Source organism: Tursiops truncatus, chromosome 1 (assembly GCF_011762595.2).
Source record: "Tursiops truncatus isolate mTurTru1 chromosome 1, mTurTru1.mat.Y, whole genome shotgun sequence".
NCBI lineage: Eukaryota > Metazoa > Chordata > Mammalia > Artiodactyla > Delphinidae > Tursiops > Tursiops truncatus.
This window is the reverse complement of record NC_047034.1, coordinates 123,773,329-123,796,364: the sequence shown is the minus strand read 5'-3', so window position 1 is coordinate 123,796,364 and position 23,036 is coordinate 123,773,329. Positions and strand designations below refer to the sequence as shown.

The 23,036-nt window shown below is 35.6% G+C and overlaps 1 protein-coding gene across 1 annotated transcript in view; it reads left to right on the top strand.

Moving 5' to 3' along the window:
- LRRC7 (leucine rich repeat containing 7) overlaps positions 1 to 23,036 on the top strand; it is a 497,118-nt gene that overhangs the window by 306,820 nt on the left and 167,262 nt on the right. The window contains exon 8 of the mRNA XM_033865102.2: positions 15,554 to 15,617. Coding sequence (XP_033720993.2) covers positions 15,554 to 15,617 — 64 coding nt within the window. The remainder of the gene's footprint in view (positions 1 to 15,553; positions 15,618 to 23,036) is intronic.

The following is a 23,036-nucleotide window of genomic DNA, read 5'->3' as shown; positions in this document are numbered from 1 at the left end:
TGAATCCCAGGCATAATACATTAACACATTAATTTCAAAATTACTTAATTTCTTAATTTTCTCATAGAATATAAGCTCCATCAGGGCAGGGACTGTGTTTTGTTATGTAAATCCTTGAATTACTATTAAACACATAATAAAAATTTCATATTATCCATTATTATTGTTAATTGTAGGTTTTTATGTCCACTTCACTAAGTTGTGAGGTACCTGAAGGAAGTGACCACATCTTAGTGCCAGCCCTTAGCCTAGCCATCTGATATGTGCTCAAGAGATGTTTGTTATAGTAAAGAAAGAATTGTTTGGTTAATGAATTTAAAAGGCATAATTTACAAGGAATTTGTAAAATGAAGTATCAGGGTAGTACCAAAGTAAGACAGTCAACTTGTTATTTTGTCTACAATGATAATGATGATATGAAGAATCAGACCTTTCTTCCTTTTTGGGCAGTTAGCTAAGTGTAAAATTCAGGTTCAGAAATATCATTTTTTTGACAGCATGTTGAGAATCAATGGCTGAACTTATGACTTTTTTAAATCAAGATTGCCTTTATATAAATATAATTACCCATAAGAAATAATGCTATTAGAATTCAGTGTCTTTTACAGTTCTTTGATTGAAATGAGCTTTCATTATGAGGCACATTTCACAATGGTCTCATCTAGAGTTGATTTCTTACCCATTGTTCTATTTGGTTTCTATTGTACAGTCCGTTATTTCTGATTGCTATCCTATTATATTTTATTTCACAACTTCTAAGTACTGATTGTTATAATCATATTTTAGAATGATAATCTTTATGCCAATTTATATCCATGGGGAAAAAATTAGTCCTGGTTAAGACCAATCAAAAAGTTATCCTAAGTGAAATTTATTCCTAAATTGCTATTTTAAGTGAACATATGCAGCTAAAAGCACATATCATTCCAATTATTAAATAAAAGCTAATTTTATTTCTATGTATTGATAGACACTATGAAAAAATATACCAGTAATGTAGGTTTTAGCATTCAAATACTAAGGGAAGAATCTCTAGTAATAAATACATAGAAGAAAAAATATCTAGTTGAGTCTGAGGCAAATATTATTTTAAGAAACTTAATTTAGGAAATTAAGAAAAATTAATAATTTTAATTTATAATCATAATAAAAAATAATTTTTCTAATTAACTGAATTTAGAAGAAAAGATTTGTGGAGTAATTTTCTTTGAAGATATAATAAACATAAAAGTGAAGAGGCATACAAACTTGAAAAATATTAACATCTTTACCATATTTTCAAAACTATAAAGTAATAAAAAATAAAAGAAACAGAATATATATAGAATCACAGTCATGGTTTCTGAAAAGTTGAAATTATAAACATCAGAAATCATACAAAAACCCACAGAATAATTTATGAAAGAGAAATTGTCAAAATGGAAAACTAGAATATTGATAAGTCAAATGCAGGAAGGAAAAAACTTAAACTACTTTGAACATTGTTGGACCTAGAAGGTATTATGCTAAATAAAATAAGTCAGACAGAGAAAGACAAATACTATATGATTTCACTTACATGTGGAGTCTGAAAAACAAAACACATGAACAAACAAAACAAAACAGAAAGAGTCATAGACACAGAGAACAGATGGTTGCCAGAGGGAAAAACGATCAGGAGGATGAGTGAAATAGGTGAGGGAAAGTAGTACAAACTTCTAGTTACAAAATAAATGAGTAACAAGGATGAAATGTACAGCATGGGGAATAGAGTCAATAATAATGTTTTAACTTTGTGTGGTGACAGATGGTAACTAGACATCATGGTGATCAATTTGTAATGTATAGACATGTCAAATCACTATGTTGTGCACCAGGAACTAACATTGTGTTGTAGGTCAGTTCTACTTCAAAAACATACAAGAAAACAAACAAGCTCATAGAAAAAGAGATCAGATTTGTGGTTACCAAAGATGAGGGGACAAGGAGGGGGAATTGAATGAAGGTGATTAAAAGATACAAATTTCCAGTTATAAGGTAAATAAGTACTAGGGATGTAGTGCATAACATGATTAACATAATGAACACTGCTGTATGTTATATAGGAAAGTTGTTAAGAGAGTAAATACCAAGAGTTCTCATCACAGGAAAAAATATTTTTCCTTTTTCTTTTATTTTGTATCTACATGAGATGATGGATGTTGACTAAACTTATTGTGGTAATCACTTCATGATATATATAAGTCAAATCATCATGCTGTATACCTTAAACTTATACAGTGCTATATTTCAGTTATAGCTCAATAAAAGTGGAAAAAAATAAAATCAATTAAAGCTGCAAAGGCTATGCAAATACTTTTATACATATTTTCTGTTTTTTAAATTTAATTTAATATTTTATACAGCATGTTCTTATTATCTATTTTATACATATTAGTGTATAGATGTCAATGCACATTATCTCTCATGATCCCAAAAGCACCTTTGTACTTAATTTAATTAAGTAGTAATATATTCATTTCTTTGCTAGCTTAGTATTATCAAAAAGTTTTTTTCTAATCAAGAACAAAAGTTTTAAAACTATTTCTTTTATATTTTTTGCCTAAAATCTACTAAAACTCAAATTAATAAATAAGGAATTTTTTTAATGTGTGGTGTATCAGACACCTCTGGGCCTTAAAAGACCTCTATTTTTACTTTAGGTCTGCCACCAACAAACCATGTGATGCTCTTTTAGGTACCTAATAGTTCAGTAGAATGAGTGTATTTAGAAGTATGCTTTTGGCAATAAGAAACAGAATTCTGAGTAAAAGTGACTTTTTAAATAATAGGTACCTTGTTGTCCATAACAAAGTCTCAAGATAAGCAGTTCCAGGGTTTGTTTCAGTAGCTTAATGATTTTACCAAAGGCTCAGTCTTTTTCGATTTTTCTACACTGCTATTCCCAGCATGTTGGCTTTCATCCTTGAACTTGTTACCTCATGGTTTCATAGTGTCTGCTGCAACTCCAGACATCACATTCTCATTCAACCATGAAAAAAAGAGGAAAAAGAGGGACAGGTAAAAAAGTTCTCATGCCTCTCTCCCTCTTTTAAACCAAGGGGAAAAATCTTTCTCAGGATCTCCCTCAGAATCTCTTCTCCTCCTCTTCCTGTTCTAGTGGCCAGAACTGAGTCATATGCTCATATCCTAGCTGCAGAGGAGGTTTGCCTCATGACTATTTGGGATTTCCAGTCTCTGATGCAGGGCAGATACCACTGGCAAGGAAGAAAGGGAAAGGAAATGACAGTTGCCTGGGAAACCAGCCATGGCTACCTTGGCAGATTATTTTCAAAGGCCTTTATCTGCTAAAGGTCAAATTCTCCGACATCTTAGTCACAGGTTGTTTCTGTATTTTACATTAGTCAGGGTATCAACAATCTAAGGCCAGATTTACATAAAAGTACATGAATTAATATTTACAAAGCCCAAAGTGACAAGTTGTAATTTTTTCATTGAATAATAGGAAGAAATAATGAGCCTGAAACAATGAGCCTGTGTGTGTGTGTGTGTGTGTGTGTGTGTGTGTGTGAAGAGTCTCTTAGGAAAGAAACTTGTTTTTCCCTGCTCAGTTATCTATGAGTTTTAAAATAGCTTAACTGTGCCTGAGTAGTTTTTCAGTAGCGTTTGAAATCTCTTCATGAGCTTATAATGTAGGTTGCAGCATATTCTAGTGAAAATGAGCATCTTCATAGCTGATTATGTTTCCCATAACCTCTTGATTAGACTGCTTCAGTGCAAGCCAGGAGCTTCAGTTCCTGAAGTGTGACCATACACAGAGATAATTGTCATGGTTTCTGCTCATATGGCACCGTTTCTCCAGAAAGAGTTCAAAAAGTCTTACAATTTTATCTTTACTGCATTGTCATGAGTTAGGAATGCACAATAATTTTTGGCCAGTGGGAAAACTCACGTTCAGAGTGAATGAATGACTGGTTCTGGTCATAAACCCAAGAAGACTAGAGAGAGAGGAATGAAATTCAGTCTTCTCCTCAATCTAATTAGAGTAGTGCAGAATTTGTCTTACAGCTGGTTGCTGTTCATAAGGTTCTATTTTATACTTTAATCTATTTCACTGGAGAAGTTTATCTTACTATATAAACTAAAGCTATTCTTGAGAGGTTACTTGTAAGTTTATTTCTTCATACAGAATTTTTTTCATGTTATGCATTAAATTAAAGATACATAGTTATAGGAAAGAAAAGTTTTCTAATAAGACATCATGAAATCAGCTTAAACTTTTAAATGTTGAATATTTAAAAGGAAAAAATATTTCCCAAGGAAATACTCAAAATAATGTGACAGCTTGATGTAAATTATATATTTTAAATATTTATTCTAAAAATTTAAATACTGCAAGGAGAAACATGTTAATTAGAAGCATTCACAAATTGCTTAATTAGACAAATTCTAAAAAATTGTCTTCCCAATATTCTTTGACAGAATAATAGATGTTTAGTTTGGTTACATATCCTTCTGGGAGATCCAAGAAGCCAGTTTAGCTTTTTGTTGCTGTTCTTAGGGGAAAGTTGAATTGAAATGATGGAGAGTACATAAATATTGTAGCTGTGACATTGGCTTAAGATATAGTAATAATCGAGGAAGATTTTTTTTTAAATTTTTATTGGAGTATAGTTGATTTACAATGTTGTATCAGTTTCAGGTGTACAGCAAATCAGTTATACATATACATATATCCACTCTTTTTTTTAAGATTATTTTCTCATGTAGGCCATTAAGGGAGAATCTTTATAGAAAACATTTTATCAGAGAAATTATATTATGTTACTGGACAATGGATTTTAAATTTTTCCTTGTGTGTAAATATAATAAGTTTATGTTTCTTCAACATGAGGTATGCTGCTACTTGCATTTTTAAAGAATATCAATTCCTGGGCCTTCTTGTCTTTAGTACTTGTGTTGTAAGGAATGATTTACTTCAAAATGTATAATACAAGGCTTCCCTGGCGGTGCAGTGGTTGAGAGTCCGCCTGCCGATTCAGGGGACAGGGGTTCATGCCCCGGTCCGGGAAGATCCCACATGTGGCGGGGCGGCTAGGCCCGTGAGCCATGGCCGCTGAGCCTGCACATCCGGAGCCTGTGCTCTGCAACAGGAGAGGCCACAACAGTGAGAGGCCGGCGTACCGAAAAAAAAAAAAAAAAAAAAATGTATAATACAAAGTTCATTTAAAGAAAGATTGTGAACAAGAGAACATGGTAGAATCAGTAGGTCCAAAGTATAAAATGTAAATGTCCATTTAACATAGGACATGGATTAAGTGGAAAGATAGTATATTCTTTCCCTAAGTTCCAATACGAGAGAAACATTGGACAGTAGCAACTGAGGGGAGTTTTCCTATCCTTGTGACATGAATAGCCACTAATTAGAGAGTGTTTGAGAACATTTGAAAGACAAGTTAAAAGATGGAATGAATAAGCCCATGCCAAAAATTTGCAGAATCTTGTGAGAGTCAGCAAACCCATGTTATTGCACTGGGAATTTATGGAGAAACAAAATTCTGCCAACTTTATGTGGCTTCAGAAGTAATTGTACACTTGAATAGATAAAACCTCTGAATCTGATAAAAAGCAAATCATAGACTGTATAATTTTATCAGAGTGACAGATGCACCAAGATATTGTGTTATTTCCCGTCATTGCTCCAATTGGAATCTTTTACCAGATTTGCAATTGGATAAATGCTATAAAGTAATAGCATGCTAGTAAGGACTTAATTTTCATAAATGCAACCAAAGGACAGTATTAAGAATAAATGTCCCTAGATTCCAGTAACATGTACCCTAAGAAATGAGAATTTCAAATATTATATAAATATAGTTATCTAGTGGCAATTACCTCATAATAAATATTTCCAGTCCTTAATTTATCTATTGTATCAGGTTTTAAAAACTTAAATATTCTTAGGGACCAAGCTTATATCATAAACCCACGGAGCTATCTACATGTAAGATCTTAAGGACTGATGTAGACCAGGGGTTGGAAAACTATAGCTTATGGTCCAAATTTGGTGGCCCCTTTTTTATAAATAAAGCTTTATTGGAACACAGCCATGTCCATTGCACTACAATGGCAGAACTGGGTAGTTGAGACAGAGACCATATGGCCTATAGAGCATGAAACCCTTCTTGTCTAGCCTTTAATAGAAAAAGTTTCTTGACCCCTGGCATAGACTACAGTGAGCTCTAGAAAATATTCTTTTCAAAAAACATTAATATTTAAACAATGGTCAAGCCAAACAGTCCAGGCCAGGTTTAGATGATTGGCCACTGCTGTGAAAAGAGATCCTGTGCCAGCTCTGTCATTAACTTTCTGTGTGACGTTGAACAAGTCACCAAGTCTCCTCTAGTAAGAAGGGAGCACTTCTTTTTCCTGAGGTTGCTGTGCATAAGGCCAAATGGCAAAAATCAATATGGTCTTTTAAGGAGAATGTGAAAGTCAAACCAGGGAAGCATGTCCAAAACAGTCATAAATGCAAGAAGAGCCTGAAGTGAATATTGGGAGTTAAGATGCAGGGCCTGACAGGTCAGAGTTTCAAGAAGACAAAAGAGGATGATTCGATCAAATTTAAATCCTATATTCATTATAGGGAAACACACATGCCTGTGTTTTCGTGGACTAAGTATGTCCATGATTCCATGGACTGGGATGGACAAGAACTCAATTTCATCATCTGCAAAAAAGTATTTACAGTGTTCTCCTGGTCTAAGAAATGTCCTGTGGGAAAGAAAAGAAAAATGTTTTTGGTCACATAAACAGGAAATTGTCTAAACTAATTGAATCTGTTAAATAATCACAATGAACATTTGTATGTTTTATAAGAAGTCCTACTGATAAGAAATCTATTTAACATTTTTTAAGCAAGATTTGCCAAAATGTACTGACCATCTGAAATTTTTTTTAAATCATGCAACATTTATAAGTCCTTAGGAAAACTTCAAGAAACTCTGACCTCAATAATCTCTCAAAATATTTCCAACTCTGAAATTCTTCTGTAAGTATTTCAATACCTAACTCTTAAAGAACACCTACCATATGTCAATCACAATTTATGTGCTTTACCTGTATTAACTATTTTAATCATCAAAATAACCTTATGATGTAAGGATTCTTATTATCATTCCCATATTACAGATGAGAAAACTGAGGTGCAAAGATGTTCTTACTGGTTTAAAGTCAAACAGCTAAGTGAGTGGTAGAATCAGGATTTATACCCAGGTTGTCTGAATTCAGAGTCTATGCCCTAAACTACTCTCCATTTAGAGTTTTGTTGCTATATTTCAGATATCCAAACAAATGAAAAACTCACCTAAATATTTCACTTAGTATTTTTTATTATTTGGATTTTTTAAAACCTACTATTGAAAATGTCAGGAAGTCAACTTAACACAAGATGCAGATATCCTGGGACGGATGAATCTCAGCCTTATCTGCCTTTATCATCAAGCATAGTTTACAATAAGTAAGCTAATGTATATTCATTACAATATTCATTAAAACAGGCCTATCAGGATATCTCCTTGGCAACTGTTAATTAATTATAGCTGCCTCCTTGGCAACTGTTAGTTAACTGTAGATGTCTGATAAAAATTGAGTGGTTTTTCTTTGTAAATATTCTAGAATTCAAACAGCTCACTGGTAAAGAGTTATTCATTCACGCATATATGAATATCTTCATTAAACAAACTGTTTGAGAAGCTATTTGTAAGATCAACAACTTACTTGTTCTCATGAAGCTTCAGTCTAGTAGGGGGAAAATAATTAGCAAGTAAACAAGTTTTAATTTTCAGTATTAAATATTAAAATATAAAATTAACCTAAAAAATTAAATTAAATATTTTCAGTGGTAAGTGTTAAGAAGAAAATGGAACAGGGCAATATATAACATGAAGATGGGAAAGAGATTTAATTTTGGGTAAAGGGGATATGAGGAGGAAAAATATGAGCTGAGTTGAAAAGGAGCCAGCTATGAGAAGATTTACGAGTTAGAACATTACAGGCAAGAGAAGCAGCAATGATAAATGTAACAATCATGGAAACTTTATACATTTCTACAATTTTTACATGTATAATATGAACATAGGTTGGTAAACATCATTTAATACAACCAATTTCATTAGAACTTGCTCATTCAGATAACTAGGTGAACTTTACAAATGAGTCTAAATAATCAGAAAGATATTTGGTTCAGACAGGAGATGATCAAATTGTAGGCATAACTGATAGAGAATGTGACCCAAATTGTAACAAGTCCTGATATTTTCTCCCTAACCTATGGCAGTGATCATGCCTTCAAGCCATTTGTAAGGGGAAGTCACACCAGTCAGATTCCTGTGTTGGGACATAGAGGTAGGCCCCAGGCCCATGTGTTTACTGTAAGGACAAAGGAGTACAGTCAAATGAGTACGTAATCAAGTAGACTGCTTGAAGTGCATAAGAACAGGCCACGTGGGACCCCACCTAGTAGAGTAAGGAGGTAAACAAATGGATATAAGAGGCTCACCCTCCAAGGAATCAGCAAGGAGAGGAGACAAAAGCCTGGAATATTCCTCTAGCACAGTGGATCTCAACTAGAAGTAATTTTGCCCCCCTAACCTCTACCCTGGGAACATTTGACAATGTCTGGAGACATCTGAAAACTGCAGAGATTACTACTGATAGTAGGTAGGTAGAGGCCTTGGATGCTGCTAAACATCCTACAATGCACAAGATAGCTGCATCCCAGATATCCCCTTATCCAGCCATGAGGATAGAATGACAGGGATTCGTGCAATGGGAATTTTTAGAATTTCTTCACTTTGGACGAAAATCTCTTACATTCTTTAAGGATACATGTTAGTATTGTGGACTTAAGCTATAATCACAGAAAAACTTCAGCTTCAGATGTACTCTTTTAGCATTTTCATTCTTTCTTTTCACATATATGACTCATATAGCAACGTTCTCCAAAACCCAGCTCAAACTTCACCTTTTCATAAAGTTTTCCATAATTACCAAACTGTCAAATGTTCCTTCTTCTGAGCTCCTATGGCAATCTATACATACTTTTATCCTAGCATTTATCACCCTGTGAAGTAATTATTCATTGAAAGGTCATTCCCATTTTAAAAATAGGTCTTTCTGGGTAGAGACTATGTAAGATGTGCTAAACATCCTACAGTGCACAAAGTAGTCCCCTATATCAAAGAATTAACTGGCCCAAAATGTCAATAGTGCCAAGGTTGAGAAACCCTGCATCCCAGAAATCTTTGTAACTTCAATGTCCACGTGGCACCTGCCATAAGGAAGCACAAAGTGAATGAATAAATGCTCACAAACACTACTAACATAAAAATACCATGAGTTCTATTTTATTTTTCTGACAAAGCCTTACTTGTTTGTGTCCTAATTAAATTAAAAACCTATTACATATTTCATCTGAAAGGAACTTTTTTTGGACAATTTGACAATGATTATAGTTTAGTAACTAGCACACGAACAAGAAAAGCAACAGGCTGCATTATAGACTGTCTAAAATCTTGTGGGTAAAGACAGTCATTTTGAAAGGTGTAAAATGTAAGAAATAATATAGAATGACATTTTCAAAAAGCAGAAATAAGAGTGTAAAATTTTAAAGATATGTAAGAAATCATATTGGAAAGTAACTTTAAAAATGGAAGTAAGGACGCGGGTTCGTGTCCTGGTACGGGAATATTCCGCGTGCCGCGGAGCGGCTGGGCCATGGCCGTTGGGAGTGCGCATCCGGAGCCTGTGCTCCGCAGCGGAAGAGGACACAACAGTGAGAGGTCCGCGTACCGCAAAAAAATAAATAATAAAAAAAAAAAAAAAAATGGAAGTAAGAATGTAATGATAGAATGAAACTTTGGTGATAGTAATTAATGGAAACTAAGATCAAGAAAATAAAATAAGATAAAATTAAAATAGAAGAAAAGATATTTTAAACAACAGACTGGGCTTCCCTGGTGGCACAGTGGTTGAGAGTCCGCCTGCTGATGCAGGGGACACGGATTCGTGCCCCAGTTCGGGAAGATCCCACATGCCACGGAGTGGCTGGGCCCGTGAGCCATGGCCACTGAGCCTGCGTGTCCAGAGCCTGTGCTGGGCGACAGGAGAGGCCACAACAGTGAGAGGCCCCAACAGTGAGAGGCCCACATACCGCAAAAAAATTTAAAAAAATAAAATAAAATTTTAAAAAACAGAACTTAAATAAGCTTCAGGAAATAGTTTAGAGAACCTCATGGGAAAGCCTTTTGTCATTGTTGTTCCGGAGCAAACAAAAGGAAAATTGTTGCTCATTCAAAAGAATGGCAAAGGAATCGTAGGAAGCTATGTTATAAACTTAAAATATAGTTTTATGTATGAATTTATGAGTCAAATATTTCAAAAGCAATAGCCTAAAACTAGGATGGGAAAAGAAAAGGTCTTAGAGGTGGCAGAGAGGCTACCTATCCCCATACAAAAGGAATCAAGCAAACTACACTAATAGAAACATAAGACATAATAGATACATTTATACATTGTCTTGGTCAGCCCACGTCTAAAGAACAGTGTTTAATTCTGAGTGCCAGTTGGCCTTCAGAGATAGAAATGTTTCAGATTCTGTGGTCCATATGGTCTGTCTCACTACTCAATTCTGCCATTGCAGTGCAAAAGAGCCATAGATTATATGTTAACAAATGGGCATGACTATGTTCCAGTAAAGCTTTATCTATAAAAATAAAAGTGCCAGGTTTGTATCTCATCCTGTTTGGAAGAGAAGCTTTGATAAAGATGATCAGGGTGTTTAGGTTTCTGGAAACCCCATCATGTAAGAAATGATTTAAAAGATCACCAATATTTAACCTAGAAAAAAGAGGTAAGTCCCAGAACTAATAAAATTTACTTTAGGACACTCAAGTACAAGACATCACTCATGTCTTCATTTAATAAAAATAATTGTGTCTTTCTCTTTAACCACCATGGCTAGAAAAAATGTATATTCTCAGGTTTATGTGATACGCATCTTGGAGATCAGTGAGAACTACAGAGTTCCTAGAGTTCAGGAAGTTGTGGAAAGGCTTCTGGTCTTCAGCTCATGATGGTTCTCACTAGAATACTTTTTGCCTAAGGCTACATGGTCAAGTCAAATGCAGGTGGCTTTACTACTCCTGTGGTCATTTTTCATTCATTGCCATGCTTGGTCACTTGGTCCTTCACCTTGGTTCCCAAAGTTTTGGTGCTCATTGTTTGTTGGACGACAATGTGGTCTAGAAACAAAGCTTGAGAGAATCTGCCACTCCTCAGTATTCCCAGGCTCAGAAGAAAATCTAATTCTCTCTTCATGGAGCACAGCCACTACTGCCCCTTCCACTAGAAGCACCTATTCAGTGGTATAGGTTTGGCAAGAGGTGAGTCAGATGTTCTTACAATGCTGGCCAATGTTTCACAACCATCTTTGGACTGCTAGTGGTCCCACACAGACCCTTCTGGGCATCTTGAAGTCTAAAGGAGACATATATATATATATATATATATATATATATATATATATGAAAAAACTAACAATTCAAGAAAGTTAGTGACCAATGCCAAATAAATCATGGAAAAGAAAGCAGATAGTATGTGAGCTTAAAAGGAGAGATAACTTTGTGGTGGAGTAGACAAGAAACATCACTTATTTATTTTTCAAATATTTATTTCTAGTCAAGACCTTTTACCTGAGCTCCAGTCTTACACAGGCGCACATGTGCACGTGTGTGACCATGCGTGCACACACACAATTTTCTCCTAACATAGGACTCACACATTCACCTCAAATTCTCTATAGTAGTTAAAAAAGTATTCACTACATCCAGCTCTCTCCACCTTAGATTTATTCCTTTGCAACATTCCCACAGTGCTACTCAATCCAGAAACTAGCTTCAATTCCTTCCTCTTCTTTACCTTCCACATCCAACCAACTATCATCATTACCAAGTATGTCTTCACCAGTGCATCCCTCATAGTTCCCGCCATATCATCCATACTGCCATTGTCCTATTTCTGGCCACAATTATATCCCACATAGATTTCAGGACAGTCTTTTATTTGACCTTTTTGCTAGCACATCTCCACATTTCCCACACCACTCCAAGCTGCCAAAGTGATCTTTCTAAAATAAAAATTTGATATATCTTCCCTATCTAAATCTTAAAGCTTCCATTGCCTTCAAGCTAAAACTCAAACTTCTTTGTTTAACATGGATGATCTCATGATCTGGCCCTTGTCTACATATTATTTCTTATTTCTTACTATGTTTCTTATTTACCATTCTTACTAACCTGCAGTTTCTTAAATGGGCTTTGATCTCTTTCAATGCCCCCCTTTGATGTCTCTTCCAAAAAACATCCATCTCTTCTGATTCTGTAGCCTGATCAACTGCTACAAAGTGAAGGGTCAGTAGAGTCTCTTCTTTTTTTTTTTTTTTTTTTTTGTGGTACGCGGGCCTCTCACTGTTGTGGCCTCTCCCGTTGCAGAGCACAGGCTCCAGACGTGCAGGCTCAGCGGCCATGGCTCACGGGCCCAGCCGCTCCGCGGCATGCGGGATCTTCCTGGACTGGGGCACGAACCCTCGCCCCTGCATCGGCAGGCAGACTCTCAACCACTGCGCCACCAGCGAAGCCCGAGTCTCCTATTTTTTACTCCCACTCTCCAACGCTGAAAAAGCACTTCTTTTGAATCCTACACATATATTTTCTATGGCATTTAGTCTATTGGGTAAACATGGCCCATTGTCTTAACCATTTTCTTTCAAGATTATGAGCTACCTGGTAATAGGAAAAACACCTTTCATCTTGATAACCTTAAAAGTTGAGAGATAGTAGGAAATCAATATGTTTATGTTATTGAATAAAGAGTATTGAAGATGTATGGATAAAGGCATATTGAACGGGAGAAAAAGAGCATTAGCAAAAGCTTAAAACAGAAAACTGATCTTCTCAAAGTCATCACTAATCTACGTGTTGTTCAATCAAGTGGTCATTTCTCAGGTATATCATCAAGTTTTCTAACAATTTGTTATTTCTTCCAACTTGAAACGCCATCTTTACTTGACTTCCAGTTCTTCACACTCTTCTGGCTTTTCTCTTGTGATCCTAATAGCTTCTCTGTCTTCTTTCCTGGCTCATCCTCATGTCTTCTTAGACCTATTATCTTCTCATCTACACTCATTCCTTTGGTGACCTCACATGCTCAAGGCTTGATACCGTCTGTATGCTGACCATGCTCTAATGATCTATTTTGCCTGGACTTCTTCCCTGAACTCCAGACTTGTGTATATAACTTCCTGCTTGACATCTCTAGTTGGCTTTACAATAGAAATTTCTAATTTAGCATTTCTTTTTTTTTCAACCTTATGAGGTGAGGTATAACTGATAAATAAAATTGTAGGATATTTAAAGTACATTGTGATGATTTAATGGAAGTATACATTATGAAAGGATTCTTCTCATCTAATTAATTAACCCATCCATCACTTCACATATTTATCTTTTGAGGAGGAAATTTGAGGGGGGATGGACAGGGGTGAGAACATTTAAAACCAAGCTTTTGATGAACCCAAAACCCTGCTCACCCTGTCTTCTCCATCAGTCAATTACACTTCATCCTTCTAGTTGTTCAGACCAAAACACACTTTTAATCACATTTGACTCTACTTTCTCTTACTCCCCACAATCATTTCATCAACAAAACATTTGAATCTAATGTTAAGTATGTCCAGAATCCAGCCACTTCTCACCCCGTCCGCTGCCACCAACCTGACCAAACCACTGTCACCTCTCATTTGGCATTTTCCATTAACTGCCTGTTTGATCTCCCAGCTTCCACCTTCGTCCTCCTCGGTCTGTCTACAAGCCTGAAATCATAGGTATCCTTTTAAAACAAGTCACTTCAATATACCTTTGATCAAAGCCTTTCAGTGACCCTCCATTTTACTCAAAATCAAAGCCAAAGTCTTGGGTTATAAGACCCCATATTTTCTAACTCCCCATTATCATGTCTTTACTTCTCCTGTCCCTCAGTCTACTTCAGCCACACTGGTTACCTAGGATGTCTTCAAGCAAGCAACGTGTCCCTGCTTCAGAGTCTAGGCACTAGGGTGCTCCTTCATTTCCTTTAAGCATTGGCTCATATTTCTTCTCAGTGAGACCTGATTACCCTATTAAAAATTGCAGTCATGTTATATGAATTCTTCCTATCTTCCTCCTCTTCTTAAGTGTTCTTCATAGCACTTATAACCTTCTAGTATATTATTTTATTTTACTTAATTGTTTTATTTATTGTCATTATCATCTCCACTGAAATGTAAAGTACTTTTGAGGAGGAATTTTTGTTTCTTTTCATCCAGTGCTATTCCCCAGACCCCAGAAGATTGTCTAACTCATAATAATCTTTCAGTAACAGTTGCTGAGTGAAGAAAGAGTACACACATTTTTTTGCATTTATGAGTGCCTGCCAGAGTCTGAATTACAGTAGTATTTCATTTGCTACTCATAAAAGCCCTATAAGATAATTACTACATGAATTTTAAAGATGAACGAATGAAAATTTTTTGAGATTTGAGTCAACAATGCCTCCAGAATTTCTGTATAGTCAAAAGTTGGAGACAGCATTCTGGTTAGTAGGGAGATAAAAAACTTGAAAATCAGAAAAATGCTCTCTTCTCTTATGTTGTATGTTATACTTGAGAATGGTTTGGTAAATGCTGATTACACATGGCATGTGCTAAGATACGTCTAATCTTTGGCACCAACTCTTGCCCGAGGTTTAAGGTTGTTCAAAGCTGCAGCATCATTCAAGCCAATATGTTTAGGAGACAATGAGTACAAAAGTTGGGGGTAGGGGATTAAGAGGTACAAACTACTATGTATAAAATAAATGAGCTACAAGGATATAAAGTACAGCACAAGGAATATAGCCAGTATTTTATAATAATTATAAATGGAATATAACCTTTAAAAATTGTGAATCACTATGTTGTACATCTGAAGCTTACATAATATTATAAATCAACTATATCTCAATAAAAGAAGATAAAAAAGTTTTTCTATAACAGAATTTCATTTAAGGAAGTGAAAAATGACAAAATTAATGATGAATTTGTGGCCATATTGTGAAATTTTAGAACGCTTTACTAAGAATTGGGTTTATCCGTTGGTTTCCAAAACCTGTGGGGATTCTTAAAAATATGGATTTTGGAGCCCCAATTGGTACCTCCTATTGGTATAGATTTTTAACAAGCTTCCCAGATTTTCATTAAGCATCCAGGCCAGAACTCCATCCATAGACTGGCATTTGGAAACATGGTAAGCTACTAAAGGTTTTCAGGCAGCAGTTTGCATATGTTACTGTATATTTGCAACTTACTTCTCCTTAAAAAATACCCCCGTATCTGTGCACTATACACCCAGGTAAATCTGATAGGGAGGTGGGTGGAATGTCTTTTGGAGCAATGTGTCATGCACTGCCTCACAATAATATTTTTCTCCATCTGTTATAGGTCAATGCACAAACTGGCCCAGTTGGAAAGACTTGACCTAGGCAATAATGAATTCAGTGAGCTGGTAAGCAAATGCATTTTCTAAATTTGATAAATATATCCCAGGGGATTATTTCTTTTGCTCTGTCTTGATAACCCCAGGCATTAAATCATCAGGTGCACATTTACATTTGCTAAATGAAATAAAATCTGGAATTAAAGTGATTGTTTATCTGTATAGTAAGCTACAGGGAATTGAATAATATTAGGATTAACTTTAAAAGCAGGGGTACGGATAGGCAGATGCAAAGTGTCAGTTTTGAGCACCACCTATATAGCAGGCACCATGTTCAGAGTGTTATATATGTTGCCTTATTTAATCCTGATTTGCCATGTTGCCATGCAACATGGAAACAAGCTCAAGGTGGTCACTGACTTACATAGCTTTTATGTGGTTGAACAGGAATTAAACCAAGACTTGATTAACTCAAAGTCCATACCTTGAAGACTTCTGCTTTGGCTGCTTAATGGGCATAGCATGAGAGGAGTGGTCAATGGCCTTTTATTTCCAATTGTACTGAAAGTGTCTTTCTAGTGAACATATGTTATGACCTCACTGCCAGCAAAATTGACAGAATTTTGACTACTCCTTTTAGGCTTAAGTTTTCTTTAAATGTTCCTGAAAACCAAAATCTCAAATGCAAATTAGAAAGAAAATACTCTTTTACCAGCAGACGCAGCCTGTTTTACTCAGAGGTCTTCCACTTGAACATCTTTAAATTTCAAAAATCAATTCACCTAAATTGTATTTTAACTATTTTTAAATTGAAACATTTAAGAGTGTAATCAGCTTTTCTTTTGCAGCCATGTTACTAGCTACATGACCTTGTGAAAATGACTTAACCTCTCTAACCCTCATTTTCCTTTTCTATAAAATGGAGATTATAATGGTTCCTCCCATCCAAGGTTTGTAGGAGAATTAAGTTAAAAAATGTACAGGGCCTGGAAAAGTGATTCCCAGTAAATGCCAATGTATAGGGGTGATAGGGTATAATTCACACTACAACTTGAATGTGCAAAAAAATTAACTTGTTTTACTTTGACCGTAACTAATTTGATCATTGTCCCAGCCTCTATCAGCTCTTTATTGAGGGTAAAAACTGACTTCTATTTTTCTATGATTAGAAGTTAAATCTAATTTTAGAAGTTACATGGTCCCTTTAGGTTGTGTTCATCTTCCCTGCATAGAAATTCTCTGTAACCTCTTGCCTTCCCCTGCTTGTCTCCTTAACATGGAATCTGAGTGAGTGCGAAGGAAGGTACATATCTTTCTGACATGAGGAAAAGAGACCCCCTGTCCTCAGGCTGGATTTCAGAAGTGCTGGCCTCTGGGCTGATGTTTGCAGCTGATACTGCCTCCTGTGTTAAATCTGCAATTCTGAACCTGCCAGTTGGTTCTTTGGGCTCAGGCAATACCCCCTGGGAGCATTAGTCGTCTTCCTCTTGCTGGCAGTGCCATCACCCAGTTATCATTGCATATACATGCATAAGTCTCTGTCCTGTCTTCCCTCCAGCACCATGCTTGGAAGTTCATCCCCGATTTCTGTTGTGAAGGAACCTCACCAACCATAACCTTAATAGTGACCCCATAGCAAGTCTACAGGCTCTGAGAGTCCAAATGATATGCAAACTGAAAGAGGTCCACTAAAAACAAACTTCAGAGCTTCCTTCTGCCTGCTGCATCACACCGCCAAGCTTGCTCTGCTTTGGATACACCCAACTGTGTTATAGGGCAGCTGGCAAGGTGGCCTCAACACAGTAGAGCAAAATGACCCAGTACATAGTTTAATGCACCTCTGGCATTTTTAAAGGAGATATTTATTAGTGCAGGTAGAGAGAGACGTAAAGGTGGTGAATAACAGTGGCAAAACTATTGGTAGTTTTTTAAATTAGTTGTTAAGAAGTTAGGATCTACCCATGATTCCATGAAGACATGTAGCTTGGCCTAGTAGTTGAAAGAACATGGACAATGGATTCAGACGACTGAGGTTTAACTTTCAACTCCATCACTGGTTAGCTGGGTACCTTTGGGTCTATAGCTCACTCCCTATCCTCAGCTTCCTCTTCAATAAAATAAGGGTATCAAACCCATATATCTCACAGACTTTTTGAAAGAATTTCATGCAAGAGAATCTATAATAAACAATGCATGTTCAAATGAATTTCAGTTCTGTCAGGTATATAATTTTGCAAGCCTTTTGTATGGATACTTTGTGAATCAATATTTTACTATAAATATTTGCATATTTATAGTAAATAGTATATAGTAAATATAGTAAATATAGTTGAATAGGGCATGTTTATTTTTTGAAAATAAGCTTACTAAAGGTAAATTTTAAATACACATATTTTGACTTATGCTTCTGATGTCTAAGAAATCATCATCTGAGTAAAAACATTTTTTACTTTTGAACTCCCAATATTTTATGCCTGTCACAAAGTTAAGTCTCTTAATTTTTTTTTGCATTTCTACTGGGGTGCTTTATTTGATAATAGTTATTTGACGGGGTTGGGGGGAGTATATTTCTGGAACTTCACATTTCTAATGTTATTTACTTTTAATCAAATATTTGAATTTTATTCATCATATGTGTGGGACTAGCTGTTATTTCTCTGACAGTAACAATTTTTAATGTGAAAATAAGAGAATTTGCTCTGATAAGAGGCTTCTAGAAACAAGAGCATATGGAGGAAAGGGAATTAAATTCCAATCTGTAGCTAGATATTGACACCTAGGAGATTACTGTTAGATGATTCATTTTGTGTGTCATGGTAAAGAGACAGATGTGAAGAGATGGCAGTAAGTAAAAAAAAAAAAAAAATGAGAATGAGAATGAGAAAACCTAATGAAGAAAACAGAAGTCTGCTTGCTAGAGAAGCAAGGTACATATCCCAAATAAGGTCTGAAGTAGAAATATCTACTTATGGATGCTACTTATGGTAACAATAAAAAATTGTAAACAAAAGAAATTATCTTATGTTTCTACAGGAATAACCACTAGAAGATACTAGACAAAGTTCTGGGAACATAATAGATTCTTAAAACTTTTTTTATGTGTGTTTCTTTCATGGCTTTTTTATCAATATAAAATTAATAAGTGTTCATTTAAAATTATTAGAAAGTTAAAAGAAGCATAAAGACGATAGTAAAAGTAATCTGTGACCTCATCCCCATATATAATCATTATTAATATTTTTGGTATATTCTTTCTTCCTTCCCTCATTTTCTTTTAATGAGGTCAAATGAGCATTATTTGGAGCCTGGTCAGAGATGGGACACTAGTAGGTTGATGTGTGGAGTTGGATAGCATCAATCCTTAAAAATCCTCTGTACACTCTATGTAGTACATTCTTCGCACTGTTATAATAATTAGTAATGTCATCCCAATGTCATGGAATGGTCAGGGACCCTAAAACAGATTCAGTGATTATCATGGGGCCCAAAAGCTGTATGGTAGGATTATATTTCAGGTATAGATATATTTATCCAATGAACTAAGAATTGCTATTTGTCCTGAACTGGTGCAGGAAATAATGGAGCCCCAAAGCAAATCACCATGAGCCAGAATACTGGAAAATGGAGCAGATTGAGTAGCAGAGCCCCGAGGAGATAGGATGGATCCAGTAATAGTATGAGGTCATGGTTGACCATCCCCCAAAACTAGCTCTAGCTTCCAAGCTCCTTTACTTCCTTTCTTCATCCCCCCTTCCCTCAAAAGGAGAGGACTGTGGCATACAGGAAAATGTCACTTAAAGCTCCCAAAAACTCTGCTATGGGAACATTCATCAAAAGAGTCAGTCATAAGAAGCAAAATAAGAAAGCTTTAAGGCAAGCCAGAAAGAGAAAATTGCTCAGCTCAGAGGAGGCTAAAAGCAGACTGGGAAATGGTCTGTGTATGCCTCAGAGTCCATGGTCGTGATATAACGATGATCATGACCTTCTATATAAACTATATTCAGTTCCATCCTGTCAGGGATATTTTTTACATCTGTGCTCATGCATGAGGTTGGTATACATTATTCTTGTGTACTTTATCCATGGGTTCCTGTTTTTCATCAGTTTTGAAAAATTAACAGTCCTTATCTCCTCAAATGTTGCCTTTTAACTGTATCTTCTGTCTCTCCTGCTGGAATTTGGATTAAATATGAATATGAGTGATTTTGAAATAAGTGATTTTGAAATACCATCTTATTAATATTTTGTAAGTTTTTTCTGGAAAAGTAATCAGATAAAGGGTAATTTTTAAATATCTATTTCATGTCCTTAAAGAAAGTCTTCCTGCCTCTGCACCTAAAATTAGCCAGGATTCATTCTCCAGAGTTTGAGGCATCATGATGAGATCATTTTAAGAGTATTTTCAACTCTTTGAGCTATTTAATGTGTCCAGTTACTGACAGAGATATTTCTAAACTACAGACCATTCAAATTCTGGATTAAAGAACAAAACATGGATTTTAAAAAACAAAACACCTAAATGACAGCAACAAAAATATTTAAAGAGTAAAAAATATATATTTTTCTGTGATAAAAAAACATTTTTTAAACACATGTAAAGATGGATTGAATTTAAAAGTTCAGAGAATTCATCAGGAAATGAGTAGCATCATTTTTGTTTTGTTTTGTTTTGTTTTTATTTTTGGCTGCGTTGGATCTTTGTTGCTGTGAGCTAATTTTCTCGAGTTGCGGCAAGCGAGGGCTACTCTTCCTTGTGGTGCACAGGCTTCTCATTGCGGTGGCTTCTTGTTGCAGAGCACGGGCTCTAGGCACGCGGGCTTCAGTAGTTGCAGCACATGGACTCAGTAGTTGTGGTATGCGGGCTCTAGAGCACAGGTTCAGTAATTGTGGCACATGGGCTTAGTTGCTCCACAGCATGTGGGATCTTCCCAGACCAGGGATCGAACCCAAGTCCCCTGCACTGGAAGGCTGATTTTTAACCACTGGTCCACCAGGGAAGTCCCAGTAACATCGTTTTAACTCTCTAATATTTGAAACAGTATGTCAAGCCATCTTTATAAAAAGATTTCATAAATTCAGCTATCCATGGACTGTATTAGAGGATTTATATTCTATAAAGCTTTTTTATAGAAAAGCTTAAAAAATAGTCTGCACTCTACAAGTCACTATTTTAAATGCTTAATAAGGCTGCAGATCACACTAAGCAAGAATTTCTAATCTCAATATTCAAACTGAATTTGTTTCTGTTGACTTTTTTCACTTTATTTCATAGAATCAAACAAAAATTTCAAATGGATAAATCAAATAAAGAATGGAGTCACTCTGAGCAAAATAACGGAGAAGAAATGCCAGTCGTTGTATAGACTATCTGTTTGGTTTTATAAATAATATGAATGTGTTTTCATAGAAATTTGAAACAGCTGAGTGCTGTTTTAACTTGTAATTTAAATTGATTAGAATTAAATTAAACTTTACCAGTAGCATAACAGCCAATGATTTCAACTCCCTAGTTTGCCCAAGGTGTGCTCATCCTTAATTACCTAGGATGCATGTATACCTGGGGCAAGTGTTATATTTACATATCTGGTAATTTCCTTTATAGATAATTACAGTGTAGGTTTGCCACACTTACTAATAAAATTTTGTTAATTATTCTTCAAGTAAAGCTTATAAGAAAAAGCAGAGTAATAAAAATACAATTTGTCATCTTATAACAGGCCATTCCATTTTCAGGGAAGATATTTAAAGCATCCTAATTAGTAACGCTTCCATTTCCTGCATTTGTAAAACTACTGAGGCCATAGATTGTGTGCGTGTATACACATGTAGAATTTATATAGATCACAGACATTGCCAGAGGTTATCGATATATCAAGAGAAACTTGAGAAATGAAACTAATTTTTAAAATGATTGGAGACACATCAGTTTCTGTATCAGCCAAGGTCCAGGCAGGGGGTAGAAACTATATCAAGTATGTAACAAAGAAAGTTTAATATAAGGAATGGACAATCATGTACTAGAAAACTGGAAAGACAGAAAGGGGACTCTGAAGGACCACAGATGTAATAACTCTAGGAAGCAGCTACCACCTCTAGCTTAGGGGACAAATGGAAGATGGTAATATAAGGAATTATGAAAACTTGAAGCTGCCACTCAGACCTCTAAATAGGGGCACCAGTCAGCTGATGTCTTCAAGGATCTAATAAGGCTAGTTCTAATTGTGTGGAAAAAATACAAGCTGAAAACAACTGCTGTTGCTGGAGTTTAGTGTCACTGCAAGGAGCAGTGCTGCTGTTGAGATACTAAATTCCCAGGAAGTAAGTAGAATGAGCAAGTCCCTTCTGCCTTCTCTAACCTTCCAGCCCTCTCCAGTACACCCAGTCATCAGGGCCTGATGCAGAGTCACATATCAAAAAAGAAAAGTAGGGCTTCCCTGGTGGCGCAGTGGTTGAGAGTCCACCTGCCAATGTAGGGGACACGGGTTCGTGCCCCGATCCAGGAAGATCCCACATGCCGCGGAGCGGCTGGGCCCCGCAACAGGAGAGGCCACAACAGTGAGAGGCCCGCGTACCGAAAAAAAAAAAAAAAAGAAATGTAGTTAACCTCAGAATTACGAAGTAGAATATTAGAAAAGTGGGCCACAGCTAAAAGACAATAGCTTAAACATTTAAAATAAAACAACTGTTTTTTTTTGCCAACTCAATTTTGGCATCATTTTCTCCAGAAAGTTTTCCCAGCCTCTAGCAGAGTACCAACTCCCAACTGGCTCGTGATAATTGTTTCTAATGAATGAATGAATCATTTGACTTTAAAAGTGAACAGTTAAATCAATTATCTTCATCAGAATCGTGCCTACATAAATTGAAAATTTTTGATTCAAACTAAGCAATAATAGAGGTGGAGGAAATGCTTTAGTTTATATGAAAAACAATCATTCCATAATAAGCTATCCTTTTAGGAATCAATTTCAATTCACTTTAAAACATACTTCTAAATGAGTTTCTCCATGAAACTTTAAAGTACAAAATTGAGAACTGTGACCAATAAATAAAACTGTATTTCCACCAACTCTGGAATTTGAAAGGAATCCTTGATGAATCATTCAATTAAAAGGTGTTTTATGTCTGAAAATAATTATGGAGTTTTTTTAGATAGGAGGATCAAACTGGGGTCTCCACTTTTATAGGTGCAACATCTGTTGACCGAGGGCTTTAAAAAGCAATTTCCAATGTTGCACATACAAAAAAATAAATAAATAAAATAAAACCTCATTTCTTTGCTTTTAAACTTTCCTTTTCCTAGCAATAAAATAAGTTATCTTGGCCTCTGTTTTCAAAGGAAGCAGTTTTTCTCTCATTGCCATTTCTTATTATTGCAATAAGACTGGGTACTATAAATGAAATTAATTAGCTCCGTTTCCCTTTCCATAAATAGATTTTTCTAAGAATGGCATATATCTCAATGTAGTCAAGTGCCTTGGTGATTCT